We start from the raw sequence: 27,864 nt of genomic DNA on the forward strand, positions 1-27,864 counted from the left end.
CAGCTGTTGCCACTAGCTAATTAAACGTGCACAAACACAAAAATCCAATTCTGTTCTTTAAAAAAGGTAAACTTTATTAAAAAAACAAAAGGAAGAAAATACATCTGGGAAACCTAGGCTATTGCTAGATTTAAAAAGGGCAACTATAATGATTAAGCATCAAGAATAGCATCTTGAGGTCCAGCTTAAAAGGTTATAAGCAAACAAAAGCATCTGGGGTTAGCACAGAGGAGTCCACAAGCCATAAAGAAATAAAAAGAGAAACCAGATCGTGTCTTCCTAGGCCAGGGATCGGCACGCGGCCCATCAGGGAAATCCGCTGGTGAGCCAGGACGGTTTGTTTACCTGCAGAGTCCGCAGGTTTGGTTGATCAAAGCTCCCACTGGCTGCAGCTCACCGATCCAGGCCAATGGGGCTGCGGGAAGTGGCGTGGGCCAAGCGATGTGCTGGACGTCGCTTCCCACAGCCCCCATTGGCCTGGAACAGCAAACCGCAGCCAGTGGGAGCTGCAATCGGCCAAACCTGCAGACACTACAGGTAAACGAACTGGCCCGGCCCACCAGTGGATTTCCCTGACAAGCCGGGTGCCAAAGGTTGCCAATCTCTGTCCTAGACATTTCCTGATCTACTTACATATCTGGGATTTCAAATGAGTAGTTTCTAGGTATGATACTGATGATTTTTCATACCTAGCCCCAAGCTTCTTACAGCATAGTTGCAGCCCTGTCTGCCTCTCCCCAAGAACAACAACAAGACAGACAAAAGGAGAGTCTTGTTTCAGTTTTAAAAAGTTCTAGCCTTCCCATTGGCTCTTTTGGCCATGTGCCCACTCACTTCCTTTTACGTATGTATCACAGTGAGACTTTTAACGCTTTTCTGGTAAAGCAAGTAGAGAACAGCTACTAAGAGAGATTTTATAGCTAACTGGCTGGCTGGCTCCATAAAAGGAAGCTACCCCCCTACCTTCATTTATCACAGCTACCTTGTGGACCTCACTTTCACTGAACCAAATATTTAAAGACAAACATAATTCTAACACTCTAAATAGGATCCCCATAGGGTGAAAAGACTAAATTATGCAGAGCTGGGAAGAACAATAATCTCTCCAATATTTAAAATATACAAGGGGGAAAAACTAAGTAAATATGAAGCCATCTTTAAAATACTTTTTCATTTAATTACGTTACAGTTTTAGGGGTAAATATATTAGAATGTGCCAGGGTAATCCAGAAGGGTTTAATAGTTTTGGAATAAGTTATTAAAATATGGAATTCAAACCAGCTTTATGAACTTTTTGGATAATCTGGGCCCAGGTTCAATTGAAACTTTGCTGATTTATGATTTTGGAGCAAATCTGCTTGTACCTCGGTGGGCTTCAGGTAGTTGTGATGGATACTTTGCTACTATGAACAACAATGGTAGATGTGGTAAGAGAAATGCCACTCACCTGCCTCAGTGGGTGGGGGGAACTTGATAGTGCTGGTGGTGAAAAGGGACAGTCCCCACATCAAGGAAGGCACTTGCTGAGGGACACCAGGTAGCTCCTTCCCAGCCATGGAGTCTCTGGCACCCCTTGGCCAGTTGGGTAGGAGAGGGGCTGAAGGCCAGTATTCCCTGGCTCCCTGGATTTCACCCAGAACAGGGGCCACATGGAGCTTCTTTCCACTCTGTTCCAGCAGCCCCACCCTAACCACTCTGAACTTGGAACAGGAATCCAGCCTGATAGATGCTGTGTGTCTAGCTGATCAGCCATTTGATGGACAGGAAGGAACTTCTCTCTCCCATGGGCCAATTAGCAGAGGACAAGGCAATTCTTCCCCTTCCTCACAGCACCTTCAAGCCGCAGTGGGTTAAGTACAAATGCACTTAGTACTGCTAACAGAGGTAACTTGGTGGATTTGTTAATTACCATAGTTGCAACTTGTGGCCAGTTTCCAGTGTGATTAAAAGGATAAAATGAACAGTTAATACAGGTAGAATACCTGGGATTTTGCTTTAGGCTCATGGGAGGTCCCCACCCTTCTGTAACTGCTGTCCCCCTTACAGGGTGGTAGGAGGGCAGTAGGACTGAGAGTGAGCTGCAGTCCAGAGGGGTAGGCTGAAGATAAGCCTACCCCAAGTTACAGGAAATACAGTAGGAGCCCTGTAACACCCACCCGGGAACCAATTAAATGCCTGGTATAGTACAGTACGGGTGATGGAAAGGTAGGGCATGCTCTGTATTCCAGAAATTGTACAATCATTCTGAAACTGTAAAAACATGAGGTTTTCACCACCATCTTTACAACCCCATAATGATTTCTAAAGTAATCTACTGAAACCATCTAGGTTACTATTAAAAAAGCATTGCCCCAATGGGAAAATGGGTTTACAACACCGCTCTAACAAAACAAGACAACATGCATGGGGCAGTCGGTAACAGAAAGCTAACGCAAACTGTTAAAAAAAATGAGTAAAGACAGCAGGCACACACAAAGGTAGCAAGGTAAACAAGGACAGAATGTATCAAGGGAAAAGAAGCAGAATAGCAGAAGAAAGAATTCTCATTTTCCTTTGTGTCCTGATACAACTGCAGAATATATTAATGTGCAATTGAATCAGCATCTGTATTCTTTTTTTAATTTATTTAAAATCTGGCTAATACTTTGACAAATTTAAATTTAAAAAATTAAATGTCTGTTCACAGAGCTTAATACAAGTTAAAGGACAAAGCAAAATTAGTAAAGACCATCAAGTTTTCTATATTTAGAGCTACAAATGCCACTAAATAACTAGGACTTCAAAAATTTTGCCAAAAGGCTAAGATGTTGAGTAGAAAAATGCTGAGAAACTGGAATTTCAGATTTTGGTTGCTTTTCCTAAGTATAATCAAATTGAATCTGTCTAAAATATAATGAGAAAATTCTGTATTGTCATCCTTGCAACACAACGGAAATATCCGCAGAAAAGCTTTCTTGTAACTTCAGAAGTTCCAGTTCTAATTCCAGCTATAAAACAAGTGAAAAAAATAACTCTCTCAAGGTTTGTAAATCTTAAGAAAGGTTCAGTCAGTTTTGTTATGAAAGTGAATCAGTGGAGTTAAGCATGAGATGCAACTTTTTCATAACTAGGCTGCCTAGTTATTAGTAACGAAAGCAGGATGGATAAAAGTCAATGTTTTGTTTTTAATTTAAAATGGTTTATTTAAACAGTTTTTTTTCCTCCAAAAGCATTTTATCAAAAAAAATCCCATCTAAAGAGAGTTTTAATTAAGATACATTATAGCTCAAAGATCTCATGGAATACAGGTTTCCGAGTAGCAGCCGTGTTAGTCTGTATTCGCAAAAAGAAAAGGAGTACTTGTGGCACCTTAGAGACTAACAAATTTATTTGAGCATAAGCTTTCGTGAGCTACAGCTTTCCACTGAATGCACCTGATGAAGTGAGCTGTAGCTCACGAAAGCTTATGCTCAGATAAATTCGTTAGTCTCTAAGGTGCCACAAGTACTCCTTTTCATCATGGAATAGGGATTATAAATTATGACACAATATATTCATGTTTAAGAAAAGTTTTGTAAATGAGTTCCAATAGTTCATGGATTAGGGACCCAATCTTATGGGGTTGGAAGGGCTTCTGTATAGATTTAGGTTAATCTTTCTATCTACCCAATGGGACTCAGTGCTCAGTCTGGAAGATAACATCAGAGATGCTTCGTTTTGCAGTTCTCAGACTGTGGATTTGTGTCTCCAGAGATAACATGCTTGTTAACAGAAAAAATGGTTTTAAATAAAAATAAAAATAAATAAATAAATGAAATAAATAAAATAAATAAGAGGTGAGAAACAACAGACCTCAACCCTACTGTCCCTCGCAAATTTGTGTACACCGAGTCAATCCCTTACCTCTCTCTAAAAGTGCAAAGTTTCAAAAAGTTCAATGAATAGCAGATTGTTGGGGGCGGAATAGATCTGGACAAGGAGAAGAAGTCAGGAGATAAATGTGAGAAGGGAGGAACAGGCAGTAGAAACAAAAGTGAAACTGTTTGAGCAGCATATTCCAGAAGTCTTGAGGTCTTTCTGAGTTTAGCCTTCATTGATTTGAGATCTACCATACCATTCTCTCTAGAACAGAAAACCTATAATGGCAGCAGGCCGTAAAAGAGACCCAGTCTGGGAATATGAAACATTCAAGAAATATGTGTTTGCTGATGATGTTTTAAAGAAAGTCACACCAGTGAACTGGTGGAAGTCACTTAAGCACTTGGATTCGGAGATTTCTGAAGTGATGATCTCACTTTTAAGTAGCTTCTTCTGCCGGTGTAGAAAGAATATTTTCTTCCTTTGGACTAATTCATTCCAAATTGAGAAATCGTTTGGGACCTGAAAAAGCAGGAAAGCTTGTTTTTCTTTTCCAGATTATGAACAAACAGGAAAATGAAAGTGAAGACAACTGAGTTAGCGGCAGAAGCTAATATTTTAAGTTTCTCATGTTGACCTGGCTGACATAGTCTATTTAATTTTGGGTTGTTTTTTTTTTAAAAAAATATTTCATTAACTATTTTAGTTAACAATTTTAACTAAAACAAACCTGATTTTAAAAAACTTGAATGTTTAACTAAATTCAAAAATTTATGCTTGTTTTGTTAAATTATAATATGTTTGCTGTTGAAGAAAAAAAATCCAGAATACATAACGTTGTTGTTTTAGTTAAATAAAACAATTTAAATGTCTGTCTGGTGAGGTTCTCCTCCTAATACAGCATGGCAAGAAAATCCTCCAAATATTAATGATTAACCTGTTGAACTGGAGATAGTTCACCTTTATTTATGACTTCATAAATATTTGCTTCAATTACCTTTGGTAATTGAAATAAACAATCATTCATTTTCTGACATAGCTGTAAAACTAATCTGAAAAGTTTTCAGAATAAATCACTTTAAAAATGTATAGTGTGTGCCTTCTAAAAATGAAACCTACATCTATTTCTGAGTTGTGAAGAATATGTTTTAAGATTATAACAACCCACACTTTTATGTAGAAATTCAGGATTAAATTGAGACTTCCACCCTGACTGAAAGCACACACAAATCCTGATTATGACTTAGATTCTAATCAAGTTTCATATTCATCGGGATAATCTGAAGAACAATAAGAGTAGAAGCTACTTAGACATTACAGAAGAATAGTGCTAATATGGCGTGTACTCCACTATATACATACGCTTCAGGGGAGTCTGTCAAACTCACCTTTCCAGAGCTCCATCAAGGGAAACCCTTTTTACGAGGGGTTTTAAGAAAACTTCTGCCAAAAAGGAAACTACTAAAAATTTATTCAAAAAGGAAAAACATCTTTTACAACCATATGTATATGGTTCAGAGTGCTTTAGGGCCATCACATGTAGGAAGATGGAATTATCCACATGGACTTTTTCAAAATCATATGCCCAGGCTAGTTCAGATTAGTAACAGTGTTGTGTGCTCTGCTGTGGAACACAGGAATAGCCTATCCTTATGACTTTTACTGAAGTAAGATGCATCACAAAGGGGTCATTAATCTCGTCCAAGGAATAAGGTGATGACTACTCACTCTAAGTGCCTCCAGGACATCTCAATGTTCAACAATATTATGTGTTGGTCTGGTTATTGGGATAGCTTTCACTGCATGAATATATTGGTTCAACTTAATATGGGTCTGTCTAGAACACAGGCAGGAAGGAAAAGAATGGTTCAAGATAGTCACCTATCAGCAATCACTTATGAGATGGTAAGGGACAATGCAGGCTATTCGGTTTGATGATTCTTGCCAGCCTACAAAGCTGGCAAGAATCATCATCTGTTTGACCAGAAACAGCCCGGAGCCACCAAATACCACGGAATAAAGAACTCCAATAGGGTTTTAAAAGAGCACTCTTTCAGCTGGAGGGAGTACTAAGGGGGAAACAGACTTCAACACTGGAACCTGTTGGAGATGCCCGGAGAAGCTAGATCTGCCTAGGTTACTAACATGAGATAGTGGGACTTCAGGGTAGGTCTACACTTGCAGGGGTCGGCAATAATTTTTGCAGGGGGACCACTCCATGAATTTTGGTAAGTCATCATGGGCCACACATTTCTACTATATTAAAGGCGGGGGTGTGGGATCTGGGAGGGAGTTTGGGTGCAGGAGGGTGCTCCGGGCTGGTACAGAGTGTTGGGATGCAGGAGAGGGTGAGGGCTCTAGGAGGGAGTCTGGTGCAGGAGGGGGCTCCAAGCTGGGGCAGGGGATTGGGGTTCAGGAGGGGGTGCAGGGTTTGGTAGGGAGATTGAGTGCAGAAGGGGGTTCTGACCTGGGGCAGAGGGTTGGAGTGTGGGACGGGGTGCGAGGTGCAGGCTCTGGCCAGGAGGCACTTACCACACAGGTGGCTCCCGGCCGGTGGCGCAGCAGGGCTCAGGCAGGCTGCCCGCATGCTGTGGCCCCATGCTGCTCCTAGAAGCAGCTGTGGCCGGCTGCTGCTGGCACGTCTCTGCACGCCCTTATGGGGAGGGTGTAGTGGGTGTCCGTGCCCGCATGCACCACCCCTGCAGCTCCCATTGGCTGGTGCTGTGGGAGGGGGCAGTGCACGGACCCGCCTCCCCCACCACCACCAAGGGTGCGCAGAGACATGCCAGCAGCACCTGGCCGGTTCCAGGAGCAGCGAGGGGCCACGGCACGCAGGTAGCCTGCCTGAGTACCCCGCTCTGGGACTTTTACCGGCCTGCCAATCACAAGGGGACAGCCAAAGAGCCTGGTGGGCTGACAAACGTTAGATGGGCCAGGTCCGGCCCATGGGCCATATTTTACCCACCCCTGGTGTAGAGTATAGACACTGCATGCCGAGCTAGCACAGATATAAAACAGAAGTGTAGGTGATGAGGCACGACTAAAGCGAGTAGAGACACGCCAGAACCCTACAAATAGGGTTGCCAACTTTCTAATTGCACAAAATTGAACGTCATTGCTCTGCCCCTTGCCCCCAGACCCGCGCACCCCTTCTGAGCCGCCGCCCTCTCCCCCCCCCATCACTCACTCTTCCCCACCCTCACTCACTTTCAGTGGGCTCGGGTAGGGGGTTGGGGTGCAGGAGGGGCGAGGGCTCCAGCTGGGGGTGCGGGCTCTGGGCTGGGGCCAGAAATGAGGGGTTTGGCATACAGGAGGAAGCTCCAGGCTGGGGCCAAGGGGTTTGAAGTGCAGGAAGGGGCTCAGGGCTGTGGTAGGGATTGGGGCGCAGGAGGAGGTTCTGACCTGGGGCAGGAGGTTCAGGGTGCACTCAGAGACCAAAGAGGTGACAGCAGTACAAGCATCCCTGTAACTATGACAACTACCTTCTTGACTAAAGGCCTCTGCTAATATACAAACAAAGGGTGGTTGTGACACTCCCCAGGAGTACCAGGATTGTGAGGCACTTCACCACCACCTGCCCTTAGCGCGTAAACAGTCTTGTCTGTGCCGGCTGTGGATCAGCTCCCTGAAGCCATGAGCTTCTGGCAGCACAATCTTCCAAGCCGTTGTAGACATTTTATTCTCTGTACAGGTAACAATAGGCACACACCAACCCTTGAATACTCCGAGCATTCCCTTGCACTCACTGAACACTCACAGAATTACCATGCCTGCTGTTCCCAAAGGAACAATATGCCCCAACTTGTAAGATTCAATTCAGGACCATCACTTTGCTTACCACAGCAGCGCTTAGATATATTTATGGTGAAAACAAGAATAAGTTTACTATCAAGTGATAGTATTGGAAACGAATGGTTACATATAAAAAAAATCGTAACCCTCTAGTTCCTAGTCTAAAGAAGCTTCTCTCTCCCAGCATTTTCAAGCCTGGTTGAGATCCCACTTTCATGAAATCCACTGTCCATTTACTTCCTTGGTCAGGGATGCCCAGGTGTCTTCTTTGCCCCCCAAAAATAGCAAAGCAAACCCTTTGAAGTCCACCTCAAGTTAAGTTTCTCTCCCCCAGCTGCTGTTCTCTTCCTATAAACTCCTTCCTGAAATTTTTACAATCCTTCAGTTGCTTTCCATCCAGACTGGTGACAGGAGTCCCACTGTGAACAAGACAATACTCAATTTACATATAAACAGATAGATGGGTAAAGACCTGTTCTCTGACTAACTGGTTTTTCATCTTTGCTGATGACCAACCCCTAGACACAGATTTTAAAAACATTTTCAGTGTACACAGCTCCTTACACAACATCTGTACATGCATTTCATGGTGCTACTGAGGACCACTGGGAAACACTCTTTGGTGAACTAGAATGTATATACCAGACTCGGAAGCTTCCTGTAACCCCTCTGTACTCCCTTGCCAGAAAGCATTCAGAGATTCTTGGGACACAGTCATGTGACCTTACTGTAGGCTCATCTGTGCTCCTGCATTCCCAAATAGCAACAGTATGATTAAAAAGGGGGAGGGGGAATCTCTTATGAACAAATTTATAGTAGTTTCCTTTTGGCCGGCTAAGAGATTACATATTTTCCTCTCAAATGTGGACCTTGCCATGATTACCAATTCCTTTGGTCACCTCAAGCTTAGACTTCCCACACTGTGCTCTGTCTGGGGCTTCCACTGAAGGCCAGGCAGGAGCTCCACCTAACACAGCATGCAGTTACCTGCCTCTTAAACACGACAGATTTAGGAGATCATATCACACCTGTGTTCTATAGAGCCTGCACTGGCTGTCAATTCACTGAACTGGCTGCAAATTTGAGATGCTAGTTGCTACCAATACGTCTAGATGTAGGCTTAAAAAGTATCTTTCCTCATGCAGTGTCATGACACCTGCACTCAGAAGCAATGCACTGTCTGTCCATCCAAAGATGGGTCACTGAGATCTGGGGGTTGGCTGTTTGCAGAGGGGCTCGTCCGAGTCCATTCCTTCTGGAAATCGATCTGGGTCCCTGATGCTCTTAGAACAAAGTAAGACGCATCTTTTTGCTCAGGCTTTCTACCAACTGCAGACTTGGCATTTAGACTGAAATTCACCGTGCTTGGTATTTTCAGAGTAGGTGGCTACATGCCAAAGTGGGTCACAGAAAATAGCCACTATATTTTGGAAAAATTATATATAATCTAAACTATGTAAAGTGCTCACAGCTACTATGGTGATGGGGCCTTGTAAGTGCATGTAGTAGCAATCATAACATTTTATGCAGGCCTTTTGGTGAAATTTCTATAGCAACCTAGAGTATAATTCTTCCCATCAGTACATAATGTCTGTGTTCTACAATATGTTAATCATTTATTATTATTTTAAAGTATCATACCCTATAGAATGGTAATGACATTTGCAAGTGTAGAGTATTGATTAGCAGTTGCTTAAAAGTGAATCACTATTACAATGCGGCATCTGTTCATGGCTCTACCTGCCGTCACTGTCAAAGTAATTTGCATGGAGACTGGCTCTTTTAACCTTGAAATGTTAGCATTTTCCAATACAGGATGTGAAAACAAAACAACCATAAATGCATTAAGTGAGGAAATTAGCATTCATTTCCTTTCAAGAGCTAATGTTTTCCAGTTGGACTGTCCACTCAAAAATTTCCATATTAAAAGACACTGTTCAAAGTACAATGCATGTACTGTAAACTTACTGAAACCATCTCATATTTCCATGGTATATCAACAGCAGAACACTTTCACCTTTAATAATAAAAAGCAATGGAATCATTCTGTGCTTGCAAAACCTATACAGATGCAGACGGCACTGATGTGAATAAGCAGGGAATGCAGTATGGCTTGAAATGACATTTTCTTTTAAGTTAAAAAAAGATGTTAAAAATCACTATGAGACTCAGGCAAAAATAGACTATATGGTAGATCATTACAAACCTTAAGCTATGGTTCACATTCCAGAGCTGTCGGTTAGGGAGGCTAAACACTCAGGGTGTAATTGTAGCTCTGCTGAAGGTAATGAGAGTTTTGTATTTACTTCAGTGGAACCAGGTTTTCACCCCAAAAAAGGGAAGAGAATCCTCTGTCTGACTGAGGAGAATACATCGAGCTATGGAAAGTGAGAGTGTATCCATATATTACAACTAGATCCATAACTGATATTAAATAAGGACCTTTTCTGAAAATTTTTACGGTGTGCTACAGCTTCAGTGCAGTAGACTGCATAAGCATCTCTGGGTTTTTTCTTGAGGAAAGGGAAACAAAAAGCATCCTTCCAAGGGAATTCACTTTTATGTCTCTTTGTAATATCCAAGCTCATTAAATGCTTGGTAATCAGTTTGGTGTGGAGAGTAGCTTTCTGGGGTATGTGGCTCAAATAAATGCACAGATTAAAAGGAGATGGAACAACAAGTGATGCATACAAAAAAAAAAAAGGCAATTTCTTAAAATGACTCAAGCAAAAATCTAGGATTAAAGTGTTTTTATATCCTTGCATGTATCTCTCTATCATTTTGTAATGACAATTTTTATTTAATTGTATGAGACACCCAGAAGTTTTGCTGAGCACAAACTTGAAGCTATATAATTATAATTTACTTAATGTGATGTTGGTACGATATGATTAATAAAACTTACCTTTTTTTAAATCACAAGCATATTTACTCCTAACATTATTTTTTATATTATTCATTTCTTACTAAGAAGACTCAATAGAGTATTGCTTCTTTGCAAGGTCAAAATTAATAATCAAAACTGGCATAAAATGTAAAGCCAGTGTCCAACAAGACAATCATTTATGCCTTTGCTTTAATTTGCGCTATCAGCAATATTACCGACCCATACCCCAATACAGACAACAGTATTCATATTACCTTGAATTAAAATAATAAAATCAAGGTTTTTAAAAAGTGAGCTGCATGGGGAGGGGGGGGTAAGAAATGCAATTAAATGTCAAGATGATTGGACTAAATTTCTCTGAATCAATATAAAGTGAACTTTGTCACCATTATGTGTTTTAAAACTAAAGATAGATGTACTGCATGAGTCAGATGCACCAGCTGAATACTAATTGATCTAAATCACCCTGTTATAATAATGTTGCACTGACATTTCCATAGTTGTAAGAAGCTAAGAAGATAGAGCACCAAATCTATTCAGGAAAATAAAATGCAATTAAAACTTTAAAAAAGGGAATGTTACGTTGACTGGAAAAAATGCTTTGAGAAAATGCAGTGATTTGGGAGGCTCCACTATACGGAAGCACTTGAAGTAAGCGGTTGACATATTCATACAATACACACGGTTAGAATTTAAGATAATAGGTGGTTAAGTAAATAGTGAAGGTTCAGTTTAACACCTTCTATAAGAAAAAGAAAGCTTTGGATAAACTTGTGTTTAGCAAGAAACCTAAATAGCAAGTGCTGATAAATAAATGGATGTTTTTATATTGCCCCTATATCAACTGATTAAATGGAATATTGCCAATTCTGGCCTCAAGAAAGGAATGTCAGTGCGCTGTGTATGAAAAAAATGACTCCCCAATAGAAACCTGAGAAAGCACAAACCAGGCTAAAGAACCAGCAGCTCTATAGGAGCTTGAAGAGCTTTACTGCGTAAAGCCCAATTATTTTTAACATTAAAGGAAGGTGCATCACCTGTGTTTCATTACCACCATTCTGCTGCAACAGTATTAAATTGGAAACCTTTATTACTGTGAACTTTAAAATGGGAACAGCCGTGTTTCCAAACAAAGCTCTTCCAGAATTCTTATTACAGCAGGTTAAATAAGCATCTCCACTGCATTTAAATCCTGATTTGAATCCTGTAGGTAAAAATTCTGGCTATTCTAGCAGACTATGCTAGCATATCTGTTGCAGTTCTAACTAGCCATAATCACAATATTATAGAGATATGGCCTTTTAAAAGCATGTCAAGATGAAAAGTGAAGCTAAGGCTTTCTGAAAGTATAAGGGAAACAATAGTGTTTCTCCCTTGCCCCCACAACCCAACCAGCACATATCACACAGGACAGTTAATTAATTTGAACCGAATCCTAGGACCCAGCAGTATCTGCTAACTAGTTGAAGAGTATGTGTGTCTCTGCAGCAGCATGCAGACAGTTTCTTTTATGATGCCAAATCAACATGACAAACTGTCCCTAAATTAGAAACATCTAAGCAACAATATTCTGTTTTCTCAGTTGGGTGTTCTGAATACACAGTAGTGTTAATTTGCTTTAAAGATAAAATAATGCAGTATAAAAATCAATTGTATTCATAAAAAAGGTAATTTGTTTAAAAAGCGGCTAGTCTTGAATTCTGCAAGTTAAACATATATGAACAGTCTGAATTTCATCTAGAGCAGAATCTGGAAGAAATCATCATCATCTGCCCCATATTTTTATAAGGGCATAACAATATAACCAGACTATAGAAATAGCAACAACAGAATGCTGAAATGCCCCATCTAGAGATATTTCAACTTGGTTATATAGTTGTAAGCACAAATGTATATTTACGTAGAGATTGCTTCAGAATGATGAATAACCATCACTTCTATGCAAGTTGCTACCAAAAATTCAAAACGGTAACGCTTAAAGTAACAATACTTCAGAATAATTACTAACTATTAATTGTAAATATCTTTGTGAAGTTTGGCCTTAGAGATTAACCTATTTAACTTCCATATTCAAATTTAATTTAGCAAGTTGTCATTTGAGCCTCAATACATAAAATAGTCGAGAAGCACCATGTCTAAATATAGTCTCAATTTCAAATTTATTCCTGTGAAATAACTTTGCTTATTCCACATTAAGACAAAATTAACTGAATAACCTTTAAGTGAAAAATTAATATGAAAAAGACTTCAGAATACTTTGCAACTTAGAAATCGATACCAATCAGCTATAGTGCCTTTATAGGTGCTTTATAACTCCATCTGCTAATATTTTATATTCCTAATCGGAAGGTATTGTTTCATCCACAGATATGATCAACAATTCATGTAAACTCACAACCTTATTTTAAAATGTACTAACTCTAGAAACCCAATTCTGTCAGAATAAATTCTAAACAGATCCTTAAGTTGTTGGACACTTGAAAAAATGTTCATGTTTGGGACACTGATGTATTAGCACTTCATCAAATGTTGTGATTTATTCCACCACTGACTTACGTGCACTGAAAATTATTTGCATTTATACTTTTAAAATCTTCAAGGTTGGTATGTGTTGATTTGCACAAATTGAAGAAAGCGGAAGTATAAAACGTTACAGAAGAATACCTGTAAAAGCATTCTACCATCCTGGCTCATCCACTACCATCAATGTAGAGAAATGCAAAGTTTCAGAGAACAGGTCCCAAACGGAATTAGAAATAAAATTAAAATGCAATTATGGCGACCAAGATGCTGGTGGGAAATGAAATCCTACTGTCTGCAATACAGCCCTAAATACCTATTATATTATAAGGCAAAAAGGCAAGAAATTAAAAACAAATATCAAGGAATAAACCCACAATGGTCAGGCTGTGAAACAACAGAAACAGATTTGCTGGTAAATTAGAAAGGATGCTGATGCAAAGGTAAAATGAGCATTGAGGTAGCTTCCAGTCACCTATAGCATAACCACCAACAGAAAGAATTCTTACTACTTTGCGAGGGGGGAGGGAGAGGAACAAAGGAAAATACATTATTACAGAAGTGGTCATATCAGTATCTAAGTGAAGAAGAGAAGAATGATTAAGGATCTATACTGACTATGGTCTTAACAGCTTTGAGAATCAAAATGTGTTCTGAATTTTGCAATCAAACATTGGACAGTTTATCTTCAGTAGATAAACTTTGAAAATCATGTGTGTGCGCACAGAGGTTTACACTTGTGGACAAAGTTAAATAAGACCATATTAACTAAAAGGACATATCTGGTAATGCTCAATTAAAAATTAACATATTTGAACAACATTAGATCATTTCCAAAACATGGAATATGTTTTGATTAGATACTGGTCAGCAGTTCAAAAAGGTAATGTTATTGTGTTTCCTGATTACAAAACAGTTTATGCAGAAAGCATGATGGCACAAACTAGACAAAGAAGTGTTTAAAGTATGTATAAAATATGAAGTAGGACTACAATGAATGTAGAGGGTCTGAAAGGTTAGATTAAAATAACTGTATACCGAAAATGCTACATTCAGACAATGTAATGACCTTGAGAAGCACTAAGACACCAAATACTTTTGTTCTTAAGATCTATATAAACTTAAACTCAATTTTTGCAATACTGGAAACAACAATATTGAAAACATCAATTCCTTATACAGTAAGTACTCTTACATATCTTTAATAAATCAGATATTGCTGCAATTTTAATTTTAGCATAAACTTTTTGAATCACCAATGTAAGACATACTGTCTGTTGCATAAATTTCCAAAGGATATAAATACTTTCAAAATATGCACCATAAACAATTACCACACAGCATACATAACAAGTTACTTTGGACTAAAGTCCTGTTTGAAAAAAGTTACCTGATTAATTGGCATTCATATACGGGAAATTATTGGATTTCAATATCATGCTTTGAGGATCATATATTAAATGTTGCACAACTGCAATACCGAAGTCTTTTAACCTCTCTCTCATAATTTTTAATTAATCGACCACTATAAAAACAAGTTCTCAATATGGAACTTTTATCAGAAGATGCATCTATTCTAACTGAACTGTGCAACTTTATATTAAAGTCTTATAATCGATTCTGTGTTCTCATTACTCTTCAGAATTATGTAGACTTAAACCAATTTCTCAAGTTTTTGCTTTACTTCACTAGGTTATTACCCAGCTGTGCAAGAAGATAACCACATTCATTCCCCTTATCTGTAATGATGTAATACATCCCAGCACTGGGTAGAGATGATTGGGAAATAATGGGATTGCAAAAACAGCAGAGATGATAAACAATGGTGCAGTCGTCTTTCCCTAATACAGTGGACTGCATGCTTACAAAACAGGATGCAAATGATAAAATATGCACTAATTCTGCTCCTTGAATGAAGTTAACATTTTTCCACAGAGAAGCAGCTATTTTTCCATGCTGAAACATCATCCTAGAGTAACGAGACAAAACAGCTATGTTCTAGGCTTCACTGTGCACTTCACAAGTAAGTAATTTTGTTTGGAACTGAAATCCATTGAAAATCACCAGATAATCAGGAAGTCTCCAGCCAGTGCAGTGCAAGGAGACAGCAGGGCCTAGGAACTGTATACAGAGCAAAAAAAAGCCCTCTGACCAAAGGATGTGCTGCTCTCCCGTTTGTTTAGAAAACTAAATCTGCCTCCATTTTCTGTGCTAAAACCATTGCTTACTACTACTACTGGAGAGATCCTTACCTTCTGCAGAAGCTGGGAACCTGAGTATTTAGCTGCGATGGATTTGATCTCCCCACCAAAAGCAGAGGCCCAGAGCTTTACACTGTGGGGAGCAGGGGGAAAAAGACAGGAAGAAATGTAATACATATGTTACAGTAGGCAACACACACACAGCTACAGCCTCAACTGCACTCTAAAGAATCTAAGCAATACTGCCTCAAAAAGCACGGTTAGGAAATAACACCACACCAAAAGAACAGAGGAGCTATTCACAAGTGCAAGCGCCAAGGTACAGGTAATTCACATCATACACCAAGGTAAGGCTTGGGATTTCAAGCTGCTTAAGCTGCACTTAAAAACAAACAAGCTGATTTGTAAAGAGACAGGTTTTTGCATAATCTCTAACATACTAATTGGCTGCAAGAAAGAAGATGAAATAGCAGGCAGGACAGCGTTGGAAGCTGAGAAATCAGCATATTAGAGTGAGTAAATGCATCACCTCTAAACATAAAGGCTTTTAACTTTAGTTTCTATATCTGTTTACCCCCACTCCCCCAAAATAAAATTCAAGCAGTGAGTTAATCATTGGCCCTGGACTTCAAACAGAACTGGCAAGGGAATAAAATGCTCTGAGCAGTCAAACATCTGCAACAAACAACAAAAACAACAAAAACTTGGGCACCGGGATTCCAAGTTTTCACCCCTGGAGCGCGGTCGGAGAGCAAAAACATGAAAACACTTACACCGACAAGGGGATCTGCTGCTCCGATCCGACCACATCCACTAGGGCTGTGTTAAAAGCGGTCCAGAAAAGAAAGAAGACCCCCCAAAACGCCCGGAGTAGGTTCAAAATCATGGTTTCTCTCAGAGGCTGAGAAGACTTAGGGAAATTCGAGCAGAGCTGATCTCAGCAGCAGAGCTGCTTGCTAAAGCCTCTTTCCCCCACCAAAGCAGCGCTGGGGAGGAAAATAATAATATATATCTATCACAGCTCCATCCTCATCCCTCCCCAGAATGGCCCTCTCTGGGTAATGGAAGGAGAGGACCAGAGAAAAAGCTCTAATGACTTGAAAAAACTATTGTGTCCTTGGTAACAGCGAAGCGTTTTCCAGCCCTGCTGCAGCCACTTTGCACGTAGTTCTTTACAACTCCGCAGTCAGCGGTGTGCTGGAGTTACTCCAGTGCCCTGCCGCCGCTCCGAAGTGCCCTTAGCAGCGAGGAAGCAGCCCCTATTGATTCCAAGCGGGGAGGCTGCCTCCTTGCAATTACGGCTCACTTTACAAACGGAAAGCTGCCTAGAGGTCTCCGGTAAACTCCAGCCTTCATCCCAGATCAAGTCAGGCACTGCACTGGTTCCGTGGGAGCAGCCTTCTAGTGGGATAGCGCGGAGAGCCAGAGCGCGCAAAGCAGGCACAGGAGGAGAGGGACCAAGGGCCAAGTGCCAGGGTCTGGCAAAGTCTGGAGGAGCTCGGAGTGCGACTCAGCCCTTCCCGGGTTGGGGGGGGGGGAGCTGACGGGAGCAGTGCACATTGCCCTAGGGGCTGAGCTGGGAAGGGCTCAGCAGGGCTGGCAGGAGCAGGAGGGGGGCCGCGTACACCCACCGGAGCCCTGGCCAATTCAGAGCATGCACTGCTGCATGACAAGCATCTGTCACCCAGCCCTCCAGCGGAGATGGATGGCTGGAGCTCAGCCCCTCGCGCCGGAAACAGCTGAGCATCCCGGCCGCAGAGTCGCCGCGAGGGGGAAGAGGACGGGAGGCAAAGCCGGCAGAGCGGACCCTGGGCGAAGGGGCATGTTGAGACGCAGAAGCGGCGGATTCCCAGGCCCCGGGCTTAGGTCAGGTTCGCACATTGAACGGAGTCCGATGTAGCATGTCCTTGGGCACGAAGGCACGTTTGCAGCGTCCTCCCTGGCTGAGCGCTGCAGCGAGTCGCTCTCCGAGAGATCAGGACGGGGAAAGGCTTATGAATGAAAGGAAATGCAGCATGAGTGAATCAATGCAGGCTAAGGGACTGGAGCCTATGAATGAATTATTAATCTGTGCTTCTGGAGGAATTCCCCTTAGTGAAGTGAGCAGAGGCTCACAAGCTATTCCACAGAGAGACCAGCTGGGGAGCAGGAATGATTGATCCAGGTATTTTTGGTGTGTTTTAACCTCCCCTGCCCTGGTTTCTCGCCTCTCTTCCCTGCCCCGGAATTGCTTGTTCTAACCCTCTACCTCCAAAAGCTAAAGACTTAAAATAGCATTTGAACTTCAACATAAATAATCATACCGGGAATTAAAGATGATCTGAGCATGGGCTGAGTCATCCTTACACTGTGCTGGAGAGATCAGCTACTGAAACGCTAATGCACAGTATCTAGAATTCTGGTTTACCTAGCTCGGTAGTTGGAATTCATGTCTAATTAGACCATACTGCTTTGTGCGCAGTACACTTTCCTTGTTTAGCCTTGCCTCCCTTGAGGTTTGGTACACAGTACCGGTACTTTGCTTTCACATTAACTTTTACCGGTGTGCTGAACAGCGTGCTGTAAATATCACCATCCCCTTCCACTATCTGATTGCCATAGAACATGTGTCCTGGCCAAAATGTAACTGCTGTTTAGTAAGATGACCAAATCTCTGGAAAAACTGAAGATTTAAGAAAAAAGGTAAAAGGTTCTAAAGCAATTTGTACAGTTATTGGAAAAGCTTGGAGTTTAGCTTTCATTACACACTATTCATTCCCCCATATGAAGTAGATTGCCCTCATCTTCAGTCTTACCTTGGTTTGGAGGGGAAATGCACGTTTTTATCTTGTGTTTTTGGGCTACCCATATGACTTTGTGCACTGACAATCCCCTTGGTCTGCAAATGTTGAAATCTGTGTGATCCAATGAGCATTTGGTAAGAAATGGTTTAAATATACTGCCATATCACCAGGTGCTCAGCCTACCTACAGGCAAAATGTAAAAACTATGTATGGATGACTAATCATATATAATGAATTATACACCCTTTTGAACATGTCCTATAAACAGTAAGACCTTTTTAGTACAATATCAGACTGTAGACATGCACAGATGCTTCTCCTATACATGTTTGTAATGCAATTTTTAAATGTTATGTCAGGAAAGTAATTGGTATGGCTTTAACTCCTAGAACACAAGCATATTTTTATATGAAAACATATTTTTTGTTGCTCAGTCCAACAAAGTACACTGTTTACAAATGTGGTTTAAATATGAACTGGCTTGGTTCTTCAAAACAGTTAGCTGAAGCCTTGAAAACATTTTTAAGGTATATAATGTATTTGCAGATGTTTGATAGATATTTCTAAAATTGCAACCTAAAACGTGAAAAATCACCAACCGGTTAATATGATAGAGGCTTACAATATCACTGAATTACTTAAGTCTTGACTCTGGATTTTTTTATTTAACATTTCTTATATATTTTATACGAGGTCTTATTCACAATTGAGTGTGTGCGCACACACGCATGTGCGTGTGCACATAATTGAATATTTGTACTGTCATAATACAGGAAAAACCTACTCTGCCCCTTGCCCACGCACAATAAAGACTTAAATATAGCAATGGCCAGTTTGTTTTTGTCACCAAATGTCCATGTTCCATTACTACATTGAAAAATATTTTCAATATCTTATTCATTTATGTACTCTAGAATGTTCATGCACCTTTTTGGAACTTTTTTGTCCACTAAATCAACTGTAAACCTGTATTATTCTGTGTTGTAATTGTGGTTTAACACATACATATTCATAAATCACTGTAAATACATATTACACAAATGGACACCTTGGGAGGGATAGCTCAGTGGTTTGTGAGTTCAAACCCTTGAGGGGGCCATTTAGGGATCTGGGGCAAAAATTGGAGATTGGTCCTGCTTTGAGCAGGGGTTGGACTAGATGACCTCCTGAAGTCCCTTCCAACCCTGATATTCTGTGTAGTATCCTAGCCTGACTACTCAAGGCATGGAGGTCCACTACATTCAACACATCCAGCTTCAACATTATAATACCATGGTGGGGAAGCTATAGTGGCAATGGAAGTGTCACAAAGCAGAAATACTTTTTTCTGCATTGAGGGCTCATAATGATCATGCGAGGGGGCAGGGGGAGAAGAGGGAAAGTAAGTGGTCTAGTGGAAGGTATTGTGGGTTGTTGATTTGTTTTTAAATTATTTACATTGATTGTTGTAGGTAAAATGAAAGCTGTAGGTGGTAAATGGAAAAAAAGAATCTTATTCCAGTTTTATGCTAACCAAGTCATTTAAAAAAATCCTGAGGTGGAAATAGCCAGAAATGGATGACATTATGTTGTGGTTCACAATTTATCATAACCTAGTGATGGTCTGGAGTGAGACAGGCGATGAAGTCACCTGCAATTTAAAAAGATGCATGGCTATCAACATTTAACCTCAAAATGATTTTGTAGCTATATTGGTTTACTCACTGTGACTCCCTATATTCATACACTACTGCAACAGTATTTGTACAAAATCTGTGTTGTGAGTACCATATGAAAGCTAACATGCTGCTTGTTAATATTATTGTAAAATGCATGTGTTAACTTATGTGAAGTTATGAATTCCCTCTGTATGATGTTAGTAGGACATGTTTAAGACTAGACAGCCTAGTCTAGGTGAAGGTGATAAAGAGGTCCGCTCGAGACAAAGGAATGTGGGTTTACCTCACTTGACATATTAGTGGTCAACAACGCCATCGAGCTAAATCAGCAGGGGTTATCCTGAATGAGAGAGAGAAAAAATGATGTAACAGGACCCCTGCTCCCCATAGACACACAGGAGATTGAATCCCTAGGAGACCTTCTTGATTTGAAAGACAGGCATCCCTTGGGGGATAAGGAACAGAAAGACTCCATCTTTATCCTTCACCTTAGGAGACAAAGGAACCAAGTGAGTTGATCTCTGTGATGGGGCCTGACCACGCTGCTCAGATGAAAGCTGGAAAGGAGACTGTAGGTGAGAGAAACCATCTTGAACAAAAGACAGATTAAGTTTTGCAGATTAAGTTTTAGTCTTTGAGATATGTTTTCACTTTTATTTGCTTTAGCCATCTCTACCTTTATCCCTTCTACTTGCTATCATTGAATCCATGTTCTTTTGTTAATAAAAACTTGTTTTACTTTCATTATAAATCTTCACTGCTGTGTAAGTTCAATAAAGTGCGTGCTTCTAGAAAGCCAAACAGGTTACGGTGTTTTACTGTCTCTGCAAAGGCAGCAAACCTAACGCTTCCTCTGTGAGGGTCTTGTGAGAGGGACTGATCTCTGCAAGTAGCATGATTTTGAGGTGAATTTGGGGCAAGAAGTGTTAACGTCATCCTGCAAGGTGTAATCAGGTTGGGCAAACCCAGGGGGACGCTTGTGACATGCTGGCAGGCTGTTGGGGTCAGAGCTGTACAGTCATGAGACACCCTGGCAGATGGTGACTGAACCTCTTACTGGCCTGAGTGAACCCCAAAATGTCTCACTCATGCCTTTATCACTGCTGAATCTCAGAGAGGCCTCTAGAAAATATGCATACAAACCAATATGTTAAGCCGTGATGCTAGGTGACAAAACTTGTCTCAGTATTCTGTAACTAACCCCCTTGGAGTCTCAGAAGCAAATTCTAGTACATTATTGCCTAAAGAATGAAGGCCCTACCTAAATGGAACCTTGAAGCCAGTCTGCTTTCACTAAATGGTAGTCTCAGGGAGTATAATTTCCCACACTGAGCTAAACGTTGTCTAATAACTTGAGTTCCCCCCTGCCTCCTTTTCCAAGGTTGTAAAGTCATCTCATCTTTTTCTCATTCACAGATGATCAAGCAAAAGAGTACACAGTGCTTTACACACACACGAAAGAGTTCCTACTCCACCTCCCAGAGGTTGAAATCTAACTAGAATATACGATATGCCAGATAGCTGTTCAAAGGGTCAGAGAGGAGATGAATGCTGGAAGCCTTCACAAAGGAACAGCATGTTAAGGAAGGAACTGAGGGAGTTTACATGATGAGCAAGAAATGGAAGATAGTTCAAGGGATAAGGGTGGCATGAGAGATGATACGTAGGCCAGAATAGAAAATGGAGACTTAAGGTCCATTTTGGTAAACGGGTGGAGTAAGGAACCATCAGAGCAATTCCAAAGCCCTTCCTTCTCCTTTCAAATATATTGTAAAAGGGTGAGGTGTGGAGAAAAGAAAAAAGGGTCATTCTCAGCTTTGCAACATTCTTTGAGATCTTTGATGAAAGACATGGTTTTGAGCTTAGAGAAAGCAATTAAGAGAGGCACTAAGGAAACATATGGAACAAGGGTGGGGAGTAGGAGGAAATGAAGTAATTAATACAAATGTTTATTGTATTTCTTTTTCCTGACACATCCTCTCAGTAAACCCTACCCAGATAAGAAAATAAATGCAGAAAGCTAAAGTGGCCAAAGAAACCTGTGCAGAAAAATGCAAGCTACAGCTACCTGAAATTTAAAAAAAATACAAACCCCACAAGAGTTCATTTTATGTGCCTGTATGCCATAAGAGTTAGAAGATGCATATACTGCAAAGCAATGGAAAGATATGTCCTAGTTGGAGTGCACATCTGCTAACATTCACACTTTGAGGCATACTTCTGGGAAGCTGAAGGCACAGAGATTGTAAATCTGAAATAGGTGTGTTTTGTGTAATGATCCTTTCATTTTATAAAATAAAAGATACCATGATTTTTTTCTTCTCTGAAATATATCTAGCCCCAAATCAACCCCTCAAATAAGAAATGGGAGGAAAGAAGGGAGAAGCAGAAGAACATGAAGGGATATGGTCTCTGTATACAATAAAACATAATATGGTGCACTGTACTGATCTTTCTTGCCTTTAACTTTCATGTGACTTTCATTTCTCCATTCTTTCTTTCACATATGTTTACACGTGTAAAATGGAAAGAAGTGAACAAGAGGAATATGATATGATCATATCTAAGCCTCACAAAGCACTTTAAGACCCTCACATGAAAGGCACAATATAAATGCTAAGTAATATTATTTGGAAACACACCAATGGGAGAAGGATTGATAAAATAATGCTTTAAAAAAATCTTTGGCTTGGTTTTATCTGGCATAAGAACACAGCTTTTATTTGTTTCAAATGAACTGGATGTCTGAGTGTATGTGTGTATATGTCTACATATTAGACTATTCTGTGGCAGACCTAACATATTGTTGGAATTTTATGAAGGTCCCTAGTGTATGAGACTAAGTGTTTTATTGGTACGGGAACGCTAATTATTGACTGATCCCAACCCACTTAGGACAAAGATTGAGGTCAAGTAACACTACTCATAGGATTTAGTGAATACAATACTACATAATGTGTGTGAGTTAGTGCCTTTCAGACTTTAAGTAAAACAAAAAAAAAAAACAAAGATGTATAGCATATTATAGAGAATTCAGTTATAAAAATGAATCATGTTATGTCTAAAGCTATGTTACGTTTCCATATATAATTTATTGTTTGTGATTCATTATAGATAAAATATTAAAATTTTACTGCACAAGAATAGTCACAGGATAGAATACAAGCTATGTTTATAACTATTGCTGGAGAACAATGGCATTAAAATAAAAAGCTGTATAGAAAAGCAAAAACCCCTCAAAATATACTATCAGGTCAATATTTTGACTACACATTATCTTCGGCATATTTCAACCCAAAATAAACCTCACACAGTGTGCCCTAAAACCACAAGGAATGCATAGTTAATTTAGCTTGCACAAAGACTGTGTTCAGCTGGCTTTAGCATCTCCGCATGGAGTTAAAAATGTAAAAGAGCAGAGCATTATCACATCCCAGCCTATGAGAGCTCATGCTGCATGGGCAAGCTAGAATGCTTTAAGATAATGATGTTTATAGCTAACCAAATCCAATTTAAGCAGTCCACTGTAGCTCCAGTCTGTTAGTTCCATTTCACATAGGCTTAATTTATTTTAAATTTTCAACTATTGAAGACTGCTTTTTGTTTCTTTTGAGTGTCAGGCTGGAAAATGAACTCTTCCAGCAGCAAATGAATTATCTTTTACACCTAAGGCTAGTGTTACGTCGTATATGTTAATGTTTTCATTGCATTCAAAAATATTTGAACACAGAAGCTAGTGACTAAAATGAGAAATCATAACTGAGAAATATAACACAACGGACAAAATATTGTGACAAAAAAAGAAAAAAGCTACAATGGGACACCAATGATAAAAAAAATAAAGAGCAAAAGTGATAAAGCGTTTAAGTGATGAATCTAGGATTGTCTGTAGATTACAAAAATTAAATCGCTCACCTTGCATAATTTGTTTCAGATGATGAATCTGAACCATGGAAATTCCTTTAACTGAGCTCCCTTGAATGACTATCCTCCTAGATATGAGCTTGAAAGATTATTTGAATCATTTCAGATTTGGGATGCACTACAACAAAATATTTGTGATACCACGCACATGGTAATTCAGCGATGGGGGTTGTGATGAGTCACAGGCAAAAAATGGCACTAAACAACCTCAGCGGGGGGGAAGCCTCACTGACAAGAATCAAAAAAGCCCATTGACTTGAAGTGAGGGGCACAAACCATCTGCCACAGAACTGCAACCCTAATCCTGGCCCAGCATGGAAGGCTGTGGGAAGGGAGAGGCAGACAGCAAGCCTGGCCCCACACTCACCCTGGGCATGGGCAGCGGTAGCTCCTGTGTCCTGCAGGGCTAAACTTGGGTTCCCGTTCCAGACATTGTGAACTAGAGCATGGGGTTGCAGCAGTGCTCAGGTTTGGACCCTCTCATTATGGGAGGGCCCCCAGACCAGATTTGAGTGAGTGGCACTGCAACCCTGTGTACCAGGTCACAATGCCCAGAGCGAGGAGCCAGGCTGAGCTCACAGGTCACAGAAGCCAAGCTGCGGAGCGTGGGGCAGGCTTGCTCTCCAACCACCACTCCAGGCCTTCCCTCTGCACTAGTTTGGCAGGGCATCCCACTTACAGCCTTCCTGCAGCATGTCACAGCAAACAGAACTTGTGGATAAAACCAAGAAATCACAATTCTGGGACTTCACTGTGACAAACCAGCAGCCCTACTCATGAACACTGACTGATCCTAAAAGTCACAGAGAAATTATCTCAGAATTACACAGGAAAAAGATGCATATAAAGAAACAAGCAAAGAAGAGTAATGTTTTCCACTAAATTATAGACTAGCATCAGCTTGAGAAAAAAAAAAAGCCAGTGTTTTAAATTCAGGATATTAGATTGTCTCAAGTATTCGGTCATAGTGGTGTCCAATGTCAACCTAATGAAAAACTACAGTATCACACAGTAATAGCCCAAAACCATTACAGTATCACTACTGGAAGTAATAGTGTGATGCCCAACAAACAGAATCCTGTAGTACTTTATTTGCAGATGAACTATTGCAAGCGCTATCACATATCCAGTCATAAGTCATCATCTGCCTGTGAAACTAAGTTAGTCAAAGGGTGGCAAACATGTCCATACAAGACTTCTAATAAGGTTAGGAAATACTAGATACATTATGGAATCTTTCAAATCCAGCCGATAGAAGCCAAGTAAATCCTATCTTGAATATAGGTGGGTTGACAAATCGATTACATGTCTTGAAAGGCTAATAAAATAACTATTTAAATATCTTTGTCAAGCAAAAATATTAAAGATTATTTTGACTCATGCAAACCAGCAAATTTCCCCTCCTACCAGCCCATCGTCAGGGGTTGTTTGTACAAATATTTTGCAGTCTTAGATCACCACTTGTTCTGGTGTTCAATAAAGAGAGCTATTGCCTGGAAGGCAGGAACTGATCTATTACCCAGGACCCCCTCAGACAGAACATTCTTTGGGTCAGAGGTAGTGATGGATTCAGCATCTCACATGGCGAGGCCCTAGAGTAGTAATCTTGGCTGAAGATGCTATTTGCTCAAAATGATTGGGCAACCTTTGGCATCACACAGAATACCTGACACTGCAACACGTAGAAAACAGCCACAACATGGAGTTTAGTATTCTGACTGTTGCATACAATACCGTGATTCCATATGTCCAGTTCCCTACAACCTGCACAATAAATGGCAGCTTGCATGACATGGAATTGTAAAACATTCATGGTTTGCTTATTGGGGATTGGTATATGTCAGGGTTCTTTCCCCACTCTGAACTCTAGGGTACAGATGTGGGGACCCGCATGAAAGACCCCCTAAGCTTATTCTTACCAGCTTAGGTTAAAAACTTCCCCAAGGTACAAACTTTGCCTTGTCCTTGAACCGTATGCTGCCACCACCAAGCGTTTTAAACAAAGAACAAGGAAAGAGACCACTTGGAGACGTCTTCCCCCACAATATCCCCCCAAACCCTACACACACCCTTTCCTGGGGAGGCTTGAGAATAATATCCTAACCAATTGGTTACAAAATCATCAAAGACCCAAACCCCTGGATCTTGGAACAATGGAAAAATCAGTCAGGTTCTTAAAAGAAGGATTTTATTTAAAAAAAAGAAAGGTAAAAGAATCACCTCTGTAAAATCAGGATGGAAAATACTTTACAGGGTATTCAGATTCAAAGCACAGAGGATCCCCCTCTGGGCAAAACCTTAAAGTTACAGAAAAAAGGAATAAACCTCCCTCTTAACACAGGGAAAATTCACATAAAACAAAGGATAAACCAATCCGCCTTGCCTGGCTTACCTATACTGGTTGCAATATTGGAGACTTGGATTAGGATGGGTTGGAGAAGATGGATTTCTGTCTGGCCTCTCTCAGTCTCAAGAGAGAACACACACGTAAACAAAGAGCACAAACGAAAGCCTTCCCCCCCACCCCAAGATTTGAAAGAATCTTGTCCCCTTATTGATCCTTTGGGTCAGGTGCCAGCCAGGTTAGCTGAGCGTCTTAACCCTTTACAGGTAACAGGATGTTGCCTCTGGCCAGGACGGATTTTATAGCACTGTATACAGAAAGGTAGTTACCCTTCCCTTTATATTTATGACAGCCCACTAGATTTTGAGTGTGAAAATAAAGCTTGTTTAAAGATACATTTCAAATAAAAAAAATACCATTTGAGACTATTTATGCTTATGTAAAATATTTGTCAAAGCACTCATTTCTAGGTTATACACTATTAACCACCCCAGTGACACTAAAGTTGCAGGAAACATTTGTCAGACCACTATGCCCATTGCTTAAAATGGAGAGATCCATTAAAAAGTAAGCAGGCTAACAAATTCAGGCCTTAATAGTCGTCTCACTAGGGCTATGAAACCACAAGGGTATTATGAATGTCATCTTCTGTTAAGTCTAGTTACAGGCAACCTACAGTGTGTGATAGACCGTAAATATAAAAAAGAACCAGGGATGAAGCATTTTCAGGTTACTACGCCCTGCCACCATCTGAATGATACACGAAACACCCATCATAATGTCGGTTTCATCATGAATCCCAGGAAACACTTTCATTCCATCTCCAATCAGTCAAAAAACAGGGTGCTGATACGTTATGTTTGGAAGGTGGGTACAATATGGTATGTGATCCAAATGGTCATATTTTAGATTAAGACATGAAATGCTGGTGTTATGACCCACGTAAGGTGGTATGATCTCATAAGTCAATATGAAGCTCTGTTAACTAAAAATACCACATGCATTACAAGTCTTACATCCACATTAAAAACTAGAATTCTCAGGCCTCAGACCAGTAGGATACATTGAGATCACCCTCCACAGACATGGAGAAAATCAAGTTCTAAAGGTACCCCCAGTTAGCAGTTTGGAACTTATTCATGTGACAGTACAAAGAGATCAAAAGCGCATCCTGTCAATGTTGCACAATAAAGTTTAAAAGAAAATGTGTCAAAGACAGAAGTGGGTCTTCTTGGGCAAGAGTGTTCTTGCTGAAACACAGTTCAAACCTTCTTGAATCAGATTTGCCATTTTCCTCTGTCGTCCATAATCATAACCCTGACTTATTCTTCCACCGGCTTCTTCCATGTCTATAAATCTGTGACCATCCGTCCCTAAATATTTTGTTTTATTTGTCACTGCCTCAACTTTTTACTACAAGGCATTAAAAGTTAACATTTGCTAAATTACTACAACAGATACCACACATCTCCTAATTCTAAGAATAAAGAAACACACTGATAATCTCCAGAATTATGTTTTAAGTGTTAGAAAATCCATCCTTTCAATGGTAATACCGTACCTCTACTGAAACCTTTATCTGTGCCTCTGACTCCCTCCCTATCTGAGCCCCAGGTCATCGGAGTCCAGTATGAACAGAATGCTGCTCCCCATCTTCTCACTCAAAACACATTGCATCAAGACTCCACAAACAATCCTATTGCCTTCCTTTCATTTCAGGATCCATTTCAAAATTGCCCTCCTTGTTTATAGACACACTCCAGCCTATTTCAGACTTAGATTCTCTAAATCTCCTCACATCTCCCTTCTCCTCATCTAGCACTGGCCTAATTCTTTATCACTGCCCACAATCTCACCACCATTGACCTGAAAGCCTTCTGTTTTACAGTCCATTACAGGGAACACCTGTCCTTTGCTT

The 27,864-nt window shown here is 40.4% G+C and overlaps 1 protein-coding gene across 7 annotated transcripts in view; it reads right to left on the reverse strand.

Moving 5' to 3' along the window:
* Positions 1 to 17,293, reverse strand: part of CACNA2D3 (calcium voltage-gated channel auxiliary subunit alpha2delta 3) — a 702,225-nt gene extending 684,932 nt beyond the window's left edge. For 6 of the 7 annotated variants that reach the window (XR_006292226.1, XM_037904897.2, XM_037904896.2 and 3 more), the window contains exons 1-2: positions 16,011 to 16,737; positions 15,289 to 15,370 (exon numbers count right to left, since the gene is read on the reverse strand). Coding sequence is in view for 6 of the 7 variants with exons in the window: in XM_037904897.2 (XP_037760825.1) it covers positions 15,289 to 15,370; positions 16,011 to 16,123 (195 nt within the window). In the remaining variant the exon portion in view is untranslated. Of the gene's footprint in view, positions 1 to 15,288; positions 15,371 to 16,010; positions 16,738 to 16,868 lie in introns of those variants that run through there. The other variant, XM_043551412.1, reaches the window with a different exon arrangement.
* Between the last annotated feature and the right edge of the window lie 10,571 nt (positions 17,294 to 27,864).

This window comes from Chelonia mydas, chromosome 7 (assembly GCF_015237465.2).
Source record: "Chelonia mydas isolate rCheMyd1 chromosome 7, rCheMyd1.pri.v2, whole genome shotgun sequence".
Classification (NCBI taxonomy): domain Eukaryota; kingdom Metazoa; phylum Chordata; order Testudines; family Cheloniidae; genus Chelonia; species Chelonia mydas.